Source organism: Agelaius phoeniceus, chromosome 1 (assembly GCF_051311805.1).
Source record: "Agelaius phoeniceus isolate bAgePho1 chromosome 1, bAgePho1.hap1, whole genome shotgun sequence".
In the NCBI taxonomy this organism is placed as follows: domain Eukaryota; kingdom Metazoa; phylum Chordata; class Aves; order Passeriformes; family Icteridae; genus Agelaius; species Agelaius phoeniceus.
Window position 1 is genome coordinate 117,601,387 of NC_135265.1, and position 13,819 is coordinate 117,615,205.

At 39.1% G+C, this 13,819-nt stretch overlaps 1 protein-coding gene across 6 annotated transcripts in view; it reads right to left on the reverse strand.

The window, feature by feature from the left end:
* ASPH (aspartate beta-hydroxylase) overlaps window positions 1-10,625 on the reverse strand; it is a 114,526-nt gene extending 103,901 nt beyond the window's left edge. For 3 of the 6 annotated variants that reach the window (XM_077185947.1, XM_077185942.1, XM_077185939.1), the window contains exon 1: window positions 10,418-10,623. In XM_077185947.1, the coding sequence (XP_077042062.1) occupies window positions 10,418-10,478 (61 nt within the window). In that variant the 5' untranslated portion in view covers window positions 10,479-10,623. Of the gene's footprint in view, window positions 1-10,417 lie in introns of all 6 variants that reach the window. The other 3 variants (XM_077185950.1, XM_054635601.2, XM_054635609.2) reach the window with 2 other exon arrangements.
* Between the last annotated feature and the right edge of the window lie 3,194 nt (window positions 10,626-13,819).

The following is a 13,819-nucleotide window of genomic DNA, read 5'->3' on the forward strand; positions in this document are numbered from 1 at the left end:
GGTTTTTTTCAGTCTCTCACTACAGAGAGACAGGTCATGTGAGTGTATACACACACACACTGACTTTTTGTAATATGTATTTTATAATTGACTCAATAAGCACATATTGAACAGTTGCATTCCAAGAAGTCCCCACACCATAATGATTCCAAGTGCTAATCCAAAATCAAAATTATTTTCATCTTTAATTTTTACTTAGTGTTACTCTACATCACAGGTAGAATAATACACTTTCAATGGACAAATCTGTGCTTTTATGAACTATATAATTTTTTAAAGGGTGACAGGGTAACTATTTTCTCTCTGTTTACTTTACAGATGGAACAGAGATTTTTACTAAAACACTTACATCATTTATGAAATATTCCAACCTTAAATTTTCACTAACATCCATACTCAGAAATTTTTGTTTCTTGTACAGTCATGGCAGCAGGGTCTTTAGAGATAAGATATAAAGTTTAAGGTAAAGGTTCACTTTCAATAAAAAATCTTTGCAATATAAAATTGATTCTTCCTTTTAATTTTTAAGAAATTTTCTTCAGGACTACAACATTAAGGAAATTAGGAGGAGAGGAAATAGCTTTTTTAATTACTATTTTCTCATTAAAAAATAGATCTCTGATCTGAACTTTGTATAATCTACACTGTATAATCTAGACTATATGGTTATAAAGATACCTCGGCAGGCTGCCAGAAGACTTTAATAATCTATATCAGAAACTTATTGATTAGGAATGGGGAAACTGATGGAACAGAAAAAGAACTAACTTCAAAGGAAATACAAAGACCAGAACATAAATTTGAAATAAAAATTCACTAACTGAATGCAATTTTGGCTCTCCTGCTGACACTTAACAGATTTTTATCTTAGTATTTGAGGAACTTTTCTTTATTTCACATATCATCAATCCAAACATAAACCTTTATGTCCTTAATTTTCAATCCCTACAAGATTTCTCACAGTAAAATAACCCACTATACAAACAATCTAAAAACATAAATACTGAAAGCAAGAGAAAAGTCATAAATTCAGGAATAGACAACAAAGCAGGCTGATTGTGGAGATGCTGGGAATGGCCAACTGAAGGGGGGAAAATAGTTGGCAAAAAAAAAAGGGATGCATCACAAAAGATGTAAAAAGCCTCTAGGATCATAAGCATCCTGCTGAACTTCCCTAGTGAAAGGAAGCTCCTCCCTTCAAGAGATGAAGTGATTCCATTGAAACATCTCCTTGAATTCCTCACTTAGGATGTGAAAGATCAGACTCAGTTCTGTCCTCTAGGGAACACTGTTTGAACTTTGTAGGTCTAAAAGACATTTTTAAGCACACCCAAAGGTATAAGATCAAAGCCATTTTAGTCCCTCAAAAATCAGATCTGAGATCCTATTATCTGAAAATATGCTTCAAGTACAAGAGACACATATAGGTTTTTAGCTGTTTTATATTCAGTTTATAAAGAGATGGTCAACAAGTCCATTTCTGAATACAAGCTGCTATATTTCAAAGTACTTTTAGGCCTAGAGATAGCTTTCTGACTCACAGGGAACATCACAATATTTAGCAGAGTTTTTTTAGCTGCAAGCTAATGTGTTACTAAGTCAGAATTTTTTATTCTTCAGAAAAAAAAAAAATTCCAAAACAAGAATAAGATTATTATCTGGCTGACTGAAGTGTCATCCTCAGGGTGGGGTTTCTTACATTTATTTATTATTTTTCAGTAGTTACATTTTTTCTGACAATAAACAAATCCTATTGCTTTCCATTTACATGATTCTTCAAAGACATACACAACAAAAATAATAAAATTTATACCCAAAAAATCTACTCAGAAAACCCATCACAATAATGACTAGCCTCAGGGTTGTTGGTTGGTTGTGGTTTTTTTAAAACCCTATGGATTTGTCTCTATGAGAAAAACAGTCACAAATGAAAGAAAAGGAGAAATTTAGTGAGAAATTCTGTCCTAGGAGGTTGCACAGTTTCAAGAGACTTGTCAAAAGCATTTGATCTAAATACAGCAGAGCAGTGGACTCTACTTGCAGTGCTGGCTCCACCCTGCTCAGTGAGATTTGCAGAGACCAGCTGTTTGCCCCATAAGAGCTGCTGCTGTTAACCACTTTCTTCATAAGTCTTGTTTATCTAAGCATAACTGATCAAGTTAGAGAAGGAGAAAAGAAGACAGAGATGTATATTCAAAAGATAAAATCCTGAATCTGCACTTGCTTCTTTTCTAAATGTGATAGAAAGATGATCACTTCCAAAACCTAGTCAAATTTTGTCCAAGCCATGTTTTGGCTTTTTATTTTAGTTCTTGATTATTTGGACGACTATTTTTTGGGTAGTTCCTCGAGAAGCATTTATTACAAGGAAGAAATACACACACATGTGCACACAGCTTAAATTACTAAAACCAACATTGTTTACAACTTGACTTTTACAATAAATACTATCAACAGCAATATATTTAAATCAATATTTAGTGCATCTATCACTATCTGAATACTCTGGACTACTTTTTCTTTTAAACCTTTTCTCCACAAACTTAAAGATAGTACAATAACAAGCTTAGACAATTAGCACTGGAAGAAAAAATCCAAAAACAGGAGTCATGTAAAGACAGAATAAAAATGTTTTGTTATACATTTATCTAATCTAAATAGATTTGTACTGAAAAGTCCATATTTTCCCCAAACACTTCTGTCAATTGTCTCTAGTTTTGTTTTTATGTGTATACAAGCACAGCATCGAATTAAAGTCAAAACTATGTAGAACATGCCTCTTGTAAACTTCCTTGACTCAAACATCAAACCAAGAGGTACAAGGTTAAGATCACATACTTAAAAAGAAATTCTAGTTTGCCTCCTGCTGTAGGAACAAAATCTCTGTAACACCAATGAGTAGACAAAATACTGATTTTAACTGTACAAATTACTTAAGGATTTTTAATAGCTGCTATTTTGATTAACCAGCTCTCTCCCACAGAACATTTGGAAATAAGATCTAAAATTATACAGTCTACCTATCTTGCATTTGAATGATTTAATGTAGCCAACAGTCCTACATAATTACTAGGTTAATTAAATAGATGGTTGTATTTAGGACAGAGCAGAGTTCAGGGAAGGTAAATGTAGAGAGGAAATACAAGAAATACTTGGGCCTAGAACATGCAAATTTTGCTGGTGGTGACCTTTAAAAAAGATTCTATTACATAAGGTTGAAAATCCTCATCACCGTACATAACATGCTGGCATTAATTTAAGGGTATTTTTTCCTTGTTCCATTTTCCTATCCTGTAATGTGGGTCACATCAATTTGTTTTAGCAACAAGTCCTAATTAAGCCACAAAATAAAGAAAACAGACTATGTTGGTTTAGTTCTTTAAATTTTTCTCATGCTTTGAGGGAGTTTAAATAGAAAAACTCCAGTTGTCATGCAAGAACCTACAACTCTGCTTTTCACAGGTTTCTGCTCATGGAAAGAAAGAACACTTCAAAATGCTTAAAATGCCAAAAACTTATCAGTGTTTTCAAGTCTGATACTAAGCCAATTTAATTAGGTGTTTGTCCATGGAGTGCTATGCATCTGCAACTCTTATGGAGTACAAAACAGGTTTTAGGTATCTCATATGTTACTAAAATATTTATTTAGGAGACCTCAGTTGCAGAGAAATTGCTGTTTGTAAAACCTTCTGGCTTCAAAAGATATGTCTGTGTCTTCTAGTCACTATGTGTCCTCTAGCTACTATAGAAAGAAACAGGACTGCAGTTACAAACTACTACATGAACTTCCTTTAGGAATTTTTAAATTTAAAAAACACCAGCATGAGGAATGAGAAAGTGAGATATGTTGCATTAGTAATTAATTGTCAGTTAACAAACAAAACCTCAGGAAATAAAACTGCTAAACCAGAAAACCACTACTGAGTAGTTACAATTCCCTCTAGCTATTAGATGTTGTGTAAAGAAAGTCTTTAAGCAAACAACTTGGTAGCATTTGTTACATCAGGTTAAGTACATGCATAGTAAGAGTGCAACTCCACATGAAGAAAACTGCAATTGGTTTAATCTTTGAAGTTCTAACAAAGTTGAACCACACATACCACGGTATGTTCAAACTCAATACATAGTTATCTGCATACTTAATTTCCAACATGTTTCAAGACACGTAACATTATGAGTTCCACTTCAAAGCATAGCTCAAAACTTTTCCATGCAAAGAGCTAACCCACAGATGCAGTTAGGGAAAAGATTGCTGCAGGCTATCACACAGATTACCGGATTGTGATCTTCATCAGGAAAGAACTGCTTGGGGCAAATCAGAACTTCATTGCTCAAGTTCTCTACAATGAAGAATTCAACATACAAATTAGCACAGGAATTCTTATTATATGTTTCAAAGTGATTCCAGCTGAAAACGAACCCTTTCTTTTCATACAGGTGATCAGCCAAGTGGTTTTCAGTTCAAAAAGACAGCATCATTCAAATGTCACCTCTTTATGCACTCTGTAATTAAAAATAATCTTGACATGTAGGCCTTCCCCTGCTAGTAAATTTTGTTATCTTTACTGAAGCCCTTATATATCCAGCTATTACATCAGCATAGCAAACCAAACCAGTCACCTTTCAGTGTTCACTCCATGTCTCCATGATTACATCATCGAACACAAAACTCTGGATTTAACCTCACCCTCCCCTAATGCCCACCCACTCATTGTCATCTCCTCCCTCTTCCCCAGATGACCTTCCATAAAGCCATGCATTGAGCCAGTCTAGGGAGGGAAATAAAAAAATCAGCTTCCTGCTTATCAGTTCCCTGTGTGCTGTACCTTGCACCTGCACAGCCAAAAATTCAGGTACCAGGAAGGGGCATTGAAAAGAGGAAAGCTGCAGAGCAACCTCAAACTAGATTAAGCTGACTACAGACCTGCAGCTCAAACTGTTAAAAAAATTTAACTTCTTAATCCCCCAATATGATATACATCCTTGGTGACTGAACACTGAGTAGCTATGACCCCTGATGGGGAATCCTCATGGCATTTTCAGAGGAATTGCCAAAATGTGAGAAAACATCCTCCAGCTTCCTGTCTCCCTGATACCAGAGATACTTTAGGTTTTCCACCTAGCATTTTAAACATCTTATCCTCAAAAGGTTATCATTTAAACACTTCACAAAATGCTCAAAAAGTACATTGAAGCAAACATCCTTGCAGATGTGAAGTGCAACCTTCCTCCATATTTGAAGCACTGTGAATAATTTCTTTTAGCCCACAGTGACTTCCTGCATACACATAAGATCCATTAGAAAACACAGAGCAGGCCCAAGATTTCAGCCCACACTGAATCAAAAGGGGCATGAGAGCTTTGGTGTCTTCATCAAGTGGTAGCATCTCTGGAAGTTTGGAGAGGATTCTCCCAGTGTTTCAGAACTCTTCAGGAAAAAAAGAACTGAGAGGAATGTACCAAGTGCTTTGTATTTATGTCCATCCTGCTACACTCAAGTATCAATCTTAAAACCCAAAATAATACATCCTTGAGAAAAAGTAAAAGAAGTAAATACAAATACCTGGCAATGTGGGAAAACCAGAAAGGCTTAAAAACATATACTGTGTTCAAACTGATTGTTTCTACTTCCAGAGTAACTTTGGCAATCAGCTACTGCACCTGTCAATAGTTAATGGTGTAGAGAAAGTTTCATTCAGATAAACCTTAAGGGTTGTCCTTCTAGAGCTCACTTGACTCTAGTATTAGACAAATTAATCAAGAGTCTATTGAGGATTCACTATTTCAATGCAAATCTGCTCAAGTGAGCAGAGAAATACCTATGTTAACCATTTTAAGACTTTTTTTATATCACTTCCATTGAATCAGAGCTAGAAAACTGACTTGATTGAAGAGTTACTGCCTCCAGTTTTGTACAGAACATTTAGAAAATAAAAGGAAAAAAAGAAGAAAAAAAGAGAAGAATTGAGGAGAATCAGCAAGTGTAGTAATTTCACCAGTAGAACTGCTGCAGGGTACCATGCAATTTAGTGATGTTTGAACCATTACTGTTGCTACAATTTTTTAATTTGGCAGACCACTTTACAATATTTTAAAATGTCTTCCAGAAAGGCCAACCTGAATAAGACCCAAGGCAGACAGATGAACTATAAAGAGATGTCTACATTTCCATGGTTTTGCTATTTGTATTAGCATCTGGCATTAATGATAAAAATGCAAGCTCTTCATATAGTTGCAAGCAACTAAACTAGGCAATAGGATAAACTTACAAAAGAAATCACTGCAGAATTTCTTAAACAGTATACAAAGTTCTCTACCACTGAGACACAAATTATTTCTCATTTGCCCACAACAGACCTACAGAAACTCTAACATAGTAATAACAATTTGCTGTATATTTCTGAAGACCAAAAATGTTACAAGAAAACACTTTGACATTGAATTTAAAAAGCCAAATCAAAGCACAGAGGAGCACACTAACTGAATCATGAGAAGTCTTTTTGCTTCAGCAAACTCTTGGACTTTGGACACTTTTGGTCAGCAAACAGCTTGACAAGTCAAAACATTTGTTAAGTTCCACAGAGCATCCCAAATTTACATCTCACTTAGGACCTCCAACACCTTAACACTCTTTTTCCTAAGGGTTTCAATTAACATAAAGAAGTAAATAATGGATAGATTGTAATAAAAGAAATCAGATGATATACTACACAACTGTAAAGAGCATAAACAACCACACTGGACAGCAGCTGAGGTCAGAAATTAGAGAGACCAAATTTTTATATAGATAAAAGCATCATATTTAAACAGAATCCACAGTGTAAAAAAATGAGATGTTATACCATAGCACAGCTAAGTAGCTGAGAGACATCACAGAATGGATGGGCAATCCCACTTCAAGCACTGGAAGCACTGACATGAAGTTCAGTGTACCCAGCAAAAGAACTTCAGTAGCAAAATGCAACCTGTTTAGTTGATGAATCTTTTCTGCTCTTTGGGTTAGCTAGAGTGCTAATGGAGATCCTCACCCAGATAAAAGCACATTCTAAAGTAGTCTTTACAACAGAGATGAGATAAAAAGTGGAAATTCTTGCAAATTAACAGGCACAACTTCTTTCTAAAAGTGATACAGTGAACTAAAAACAGTTGTAGTAACACAAAATTACATTTGGATAAGTACATCAGGTCACCTTGAATGCATATCAAAAAAAGGCCCAAACAAATCTGAAAAAAGTTGAAACACCAAAAATCAAAGAATTACAGCAAGGGGCACTAGAGGGTCCAAAGGATGAGTGAAAGGAGTTAAAAACATGGCAATGCATTCACACATATAAGGAAACCACATGGTTAAAATAGCAAAATGAGAAAAAAAACATCTCCTGGGATCTTGCAGAGAAAAGTAGAGGATGTCAGAAGATTCTCAGTGATCACTGCAGAGATTAAAGAACATTTACCAAAGCAATGTTAGAGTTCTTTGTTATCATAGACGCTGAAGGCAACACGGCCTCAGAACTGAGACAGGACTGTGGGGTTTTTAATATAAGATACAGTTCTCTGTAGATACAGACAATGCTTTAGGTTGTAAATGTGTGGTTTGTATGGTGCCTAGCCTAATGGAAAACTCTCCCACTTAACATCAGAGATGCAAAGAAAACAATTATTGCACAACTTATCTTCAATAAAAATCATGTTTAAGTAAGTCCTCACTTACATACTGTAAGACACAATGTACCCACACAGCAGCATAATGATTGCTGTCCTATGATCTGGGCTAGGTAAGCATAGGTTACAAAGTAATCCATAATTGTTCAGCCATCTTTATTTCAAAAGTTAGCTGGCCTGCTGATCCTCAGTCTTGCTGGAAGGCTTCTCCACAGGCACCTGCCAATGTCCAAGACATTTCCACATTTCACATCTCATGAAACCTGAGGGAGTTGATTCATGACCAGGTGTTATGCATTTGTTTCTATAACAAAACTGTCCTTCATCTAACAATGCTTCAAATAACAATGCAGCAAGTACTGTTACTTTGTCTAGTCTTTAAAACTGATACTCCTCCTTTTGAGAGGCCACATCTTTAGGATGGATTCTGCAAGCTAGCAATAAGCAGCCAAACTTTCCAGTAAAGACAAATAACAAACACATGTTTCCCTCTCTAAGTATCCCCAAACTGTCAATTTTTTCCCTGGTTTTCACTTCTGTACTCTAAATAAAATCATTGGTATAGTCATAAGAGTCTGTAAATGTAATTTTCAAAGATTAAGTAGCACTACAAAGCTAAAATAAAGTGATTTTTTTAAAAAATTAGGACCGATTTGAGAGCTTCTAGTATATGACTTCCGAAAGTAAAACCTAGACTTCTATTTCTAAAAGATGTTTAGTTCCACTTTGGACAATACAGTGTACCTGAAAACACCTATATAAACTACAGTTAGAACTTAATCTATTTGGAGTTTACTGTACATATTTTCTGATAGAGAGACCTAAAAGCAGATTATTGATGCTGGCATTGTCTTGAGTGCAGAGATTTTGAAATAAGCTGTTAGCCTCAGTGGCTTGAGCTGTGAGCAAGGCCCTGGCAAGAAGCCACATCCTCTTTTAAGAACTGCTGTGAAAGTGAATATTTCTATCAAGCAAAAAGTGCCTCAGATTTGAGGTTTTCATACTTCTCAGTCTCAATTACTTGCTGTCTCAAAATCATTTCCTCATCTGACTTTCACATCCCTTGACTGTGGAAAGCTGACTGGCTGCTGTGAGCACTCTGCTCCTCCAGCTGTTCCTTTATTCACACAGGAGTTACCATCCCTCACCTCTCCCTGCAGCTGCAACTGTGAAAACAGCATCAGCTTCACGCTGTAATTGCTATGGCTTTCTAAGGGATTCTAACTAGGAGTGTTGTACACTAACAAATTAAAGAGGTTACATGTCAGTAGAGTGCCTAACACATTACCCATACTGCTTCATCCCCCCCAAAGACATCTTTTAATATAAAGAGAGAAAATTTTACTCAGACTACAAATAAAAACCCATGGAATGCTTTCCTTATTTAGTCAGAGATTCAGTTTAGCAATAAATTTATTTTTCAGATATTGACAAACATGTAAAGTGATATTTAAAATATTCACTACCATATTCAGTATTCAAAATTACAACAGGGATGCAGGTTTTTAAGGCATTAAAATTGAAAATCTGTATTTAGTATGCTTAATACTGGGTGATCATCATAGCATGTCCAGTCCAAGCAAAAACTAGATTTAATTAACATACACTGCACAGCATAGGTCAGCAATTGAAAAAAAAGATTTTAAAATAAAATTTTAAAAAAACCCCACTTCTACAAACATTGCAATATCTAAACTCTTTTAAGTTTAAGTATATTTGAAATCTTTCCCTCTTAATTCATTATGTGATAGGCAAACTAATCCTATATGGCTCAGCCTTTAATGAACATTGGTCTCACTATGATTGCCACATTCAAAGAGGGACAACAGATATTATTTCTGTGTCATCACCACATTTTATCACTGGAGCTCTGTGCCCACCAAACTCGAATCCTAAGAAGCCAGGACACGTAAACACTCGGTGTGTGGTAAAAAACCTCCTTTCTCCAGTACAGTGCGCATGGCTGCGGAGTGACTCCAGAAGTACAGACACTTTTCTCCCCTTTCATGGGCGTACTGCTATGCTGGGAAATGCCAACGAACACAAAACTTTCCCTACATAAACTGTCCGCACACAGCGGTCTGTGAGCAGTCAGATCTGTCAAGGGGTTCCTTATTGGAGGGGTGGGGGATCACTGCCTCAAAAAAACATTCTGCTTGCATTTTTCTGAGACTCTTCCTCCTTGCCTCGATAGTTACAGAAACCACCAGCTTAGGTGCTCCACCTACGACAGACCTAATAATTTTGACCTAACCGGGTCAGTCTGAGGAGATATTCCACATCACAATTTGGATACGAGAGTATGAAAGACTTGAGATTGGGGCATCCCTGTTCCACCTCATCTCCGGGAGGAAGCGGTCTCGGGGGTACCCGCAGATGCTGCGGCCTGCCCGTGCTCATCTCATCCCTTCTAGGGAGGTTTCGAGGGGAGTCCCCGCCGCCCAGGCCCACAACTTTCTCCCACGCGAACTCCCTGGATAGGGAACAGCGGGAACGCGAGGGACACATCACGGCCACCAACCCTGCGTCCCCCTCCCCAGCTCCCACAGCGCAGGAGGAACCAGAGGGGCCGGCAGGAGGGGAGGGAAGGGAAGGGCAGTAGAGGCAGGGAGAAGGCGCAGCATCCCAGCGCTTTGCCTAGTGGCTGCCCCGCATCGCGGGAAGGGCCCTTCCCTCCCCCGGCTGCGGCCGCTGCTGGAGCCCCCGCCCCTTCCCCGCAGAGCTACTGCCTCGCTCCCGCAGCAGCGCCGCTCACCTCTCTTGGAGCCGGGGCTGGGGCTGCCGCCGGTGGCTCTGGAGCTCTTGCGGGAAGCCATCGCACCTCCCGTCGGGCAGCGCAGGGGGCGGAGCGGGAGCGCGTCGGGAGCCGCCGCCGCCACTCGAGCCCTGCGTGCGGCGGGAGCGCGCCTAGGCCCCGGCAGCGCGACCCCGAGCGCTCCGCGGCCCCGCCCCCGCGCCCGCCTCTAGCCAATCGTGTCAGAGAGGCGTGGCGCCGCTCGCCTCCGATTGGCGGCGGTGCCGTGAGGAGGCGGGGCGGCGGCCCGCCGGTTGCGCGCGCCCGCCGCGCTCTCCCGCCGCCGCCGGCCCATTTGAACGTGGCACAGGCGGGCGCGAGCGGCGGCCTCTCGCGAGGGTTTGGGCGCGCCCCTGGCGCTGAGGGAGGGAGGCAGGGAGGAAGGTGAGGGGCGACATTTACATGGCGATACCGCCTAAAGCATCCCGCCCTGTGCCCTAAACCGCTCTCCGCATCCAGTTAAACGCCCAGGTTATGGGAACACCTCGTTGATGTGTATAAGCGTCTAATGGTGTAAGAGGACGGAGCCAGGCTCTTTTCGACGGTGCCAAATAATAGGACAAGAGGCAATGGGCAGAAACTGATGCACAGGAAGTTCCACCTGAACATGAGGAAGAATTTCTTTATTGTATGGGTGACCAGGTACTGGAACAGGCTGCCCAGAGAGGCTGTGGAGTCTCTGTCACTGGAGATATTCCAGAACCGTCCGTACACAATCCTGTGCCGTGTTCTTTGGGCAGACCCTGCTTGAGCAGGAGGTTGGACCCGATGCCCCGCTCTGGTCCCTTCCAACCTGACCCATTCTGTGCCACATTCTACAGAACAGCGGGGCAAACCTTCCAGAGAGCGCCTTTGCAACCAACAGAGTGAAAGGGTTTGAAGATTGTCGTGTCAGACAATGAGTTCCCCACCAAGGCTTTTTGAGGCTTTAAAAATACTTTTAATTGACTCTGATAAAATAAACCTGGGGTTTTGCAGGAGTTCTGGATGCCTCTTGGTACCGATATTCAGTTTGAGACTGGGTTAAATACCAGTTTGGCATGACACTAAAAGTCTGAAAGAAAAAATCAAAACCCAGCTTTGAGTCCTGACCATAAATACAGTGTTTTGAGTCAAAACAAACAATTTTGCAAATTTGAGAGCTTTGCAAGTGGATGTGTGGAGAAGGAAGCCTTTACTCAAATCAAAGGTTAGCACTGTGTTTTGGATAGTAATGCCATGAAGCTAACCAGAAATTAATTTACTGGAGAGCATTAATTAGTATTTTTAAATGGGATTTGCACTTAGATAGTTAGTCAAGTAACAGGATATCACTGTAGGAACACTGATATCACTTCAGACAGTAGAAGTAAAAGCAACTAGTTTTAGGAACATCAAAAAGAGTGAAGCCTACTCTCATGTGAGTTATTTTGCATCTAGTGCAGTTGAGTATCTGAACTTTTCACTTGGTTGGCACTCTACCAGAGTCTTATTTTCACATGATGTGTTCGTACTTAATATTTTTTGAGATGCTTTCTTTTTGTTTGGTGAGACTAAAGCTGCTGGACAACTTTAAAAGCTGCTTGGGAGGAGTAGGTGTACTCATGACTATGTAGAATTTATCACAAAAAAAGCTGACAGGATGAATTATTAACATTTCAGCAAATTGGAAAGTACAATGCAAGGAATAAATTGTCCTAAGAAAAGCACACACACATAAAAAATTATAATCTGGTACTGGGATTAGTGAAAATACTGTAATTAGTAAAAAAAGGGATGTGTGACTATATTCTTGCAAGTAGCAATTACTGTCAATTGAGATAACAGCTGTTTGTGGTTGATGTGGGGGGGCAGTTTCCTGAAGATACACTACTGGAAATGGCACTTTGGTAAGAAAAGAGATACTGAGAACGTTGAAGCCACTGGACAGGCAGGGACACTTAGAAAGATATTGCTATTGTTTTAGTGTGAATGAACTTTTTGGCTTTAAATAGACTTTCAAGTCCCTTACTTCTGTTTACTTTGGCCCACAGCTGCCAGCGCTTTGTAATTGGTGTATTCAGTACCTGCTTGTACACTCTTCTGCCCAAGAAATCTCCCTTGCAAGATTAAAATATACTCCCAGAGGTACAAATGCTCATAACAGTGTTGTATGTTTATGCTTATCACCATCCTTCTGCATGATCTTGTTGTTTGGAGGTTTCTGTTGATCTCTTATAGCATCAGGACTTTTTCCTCCCAGTCCACGGGCAACTGTAAACTGAAGAGGAATGTTAGATAAGAGGGACTATTGTCTTCTACTGATCAGAGAACGTTTTTCTTATATTTCTGCCGGATATCCCTGATCATACATTTAAATCTGTCATGATATATGGTTTTAGATGAAGCAGACATTCAGATTAATTTGCAGAAACCAGTAGGCCTAATTTTCCTACTGGGATCACCTGAGCACAGGCTATGGGATCCATGTTGTGTCATTGAAGAAGCTTAGGACAGCTTGATATTACTTCTTTTAGAGAAAGGAACACCTAATTTGATTTTAATTTTCCAGGGTGGCTGTTGCTACAAATGGTATGACAGTGCCTTCTGATCTGCAATGTAATGCAAATTGAAGTGAATATTTATAATGTCATTTCTGGGAAAGATGACAAAGAGAAAAGCCGACAGTGTGGTTAGGTGTAAGTGCATGTGAATGGCTGACTTTTTAACTATAATGAGTCCCAGTTGTTTTTGGGCTACACGTTTGGTACATTCTAAGGGTGTGCAGGAAACCACAAAAAGATAAATATCAGCTTTGTTTGTAGGAGGAAAAGAAACAGGGCAGAAAAAGAATGTAACAACTGGTTGGTAAGGCAAGTTGGTAAGGCAAAGGCAAAAGAAATTAAAGCCATAAAAACAGAAGTTATAAATAAAGGCAAGGGCTATGAGACAGACCACACAGTGGTCAGCTGGAGCCTTTGTGTTTGTATCAGGCTTTTAAAAAATGAAAATAAAAAATCCTTTCTCTTGTCAAGAATCACATTTACCCTCACTCCAAACTGTCCTAATTGACTCCTTGTTGAGACTACTGATAAACTAAGTTTAAATTATACTGCATATCATAAATCATTGTATTAAAAGAATGCCACCAATTAATGAGCCTGCTTGGAAAACAAAATGTTTTTACTGTGCATTTTGTTTCCATAAATACCTTTGCATTAGTGCAGTCACAGCTGTTTTGCTGTCCTGATTCATTCAAGCACAGTGTCTCTGCTGTTTGACAGAAAGGAACACTTCCAAGGTGATAAGCAGAAGCAGCAATGAAGCAATTACAGAAGAGAATTCAATGTCTAATCTCCCAATTTCTAAAAGAACTGTGAATATATGACCTGCCTATAACAGTGA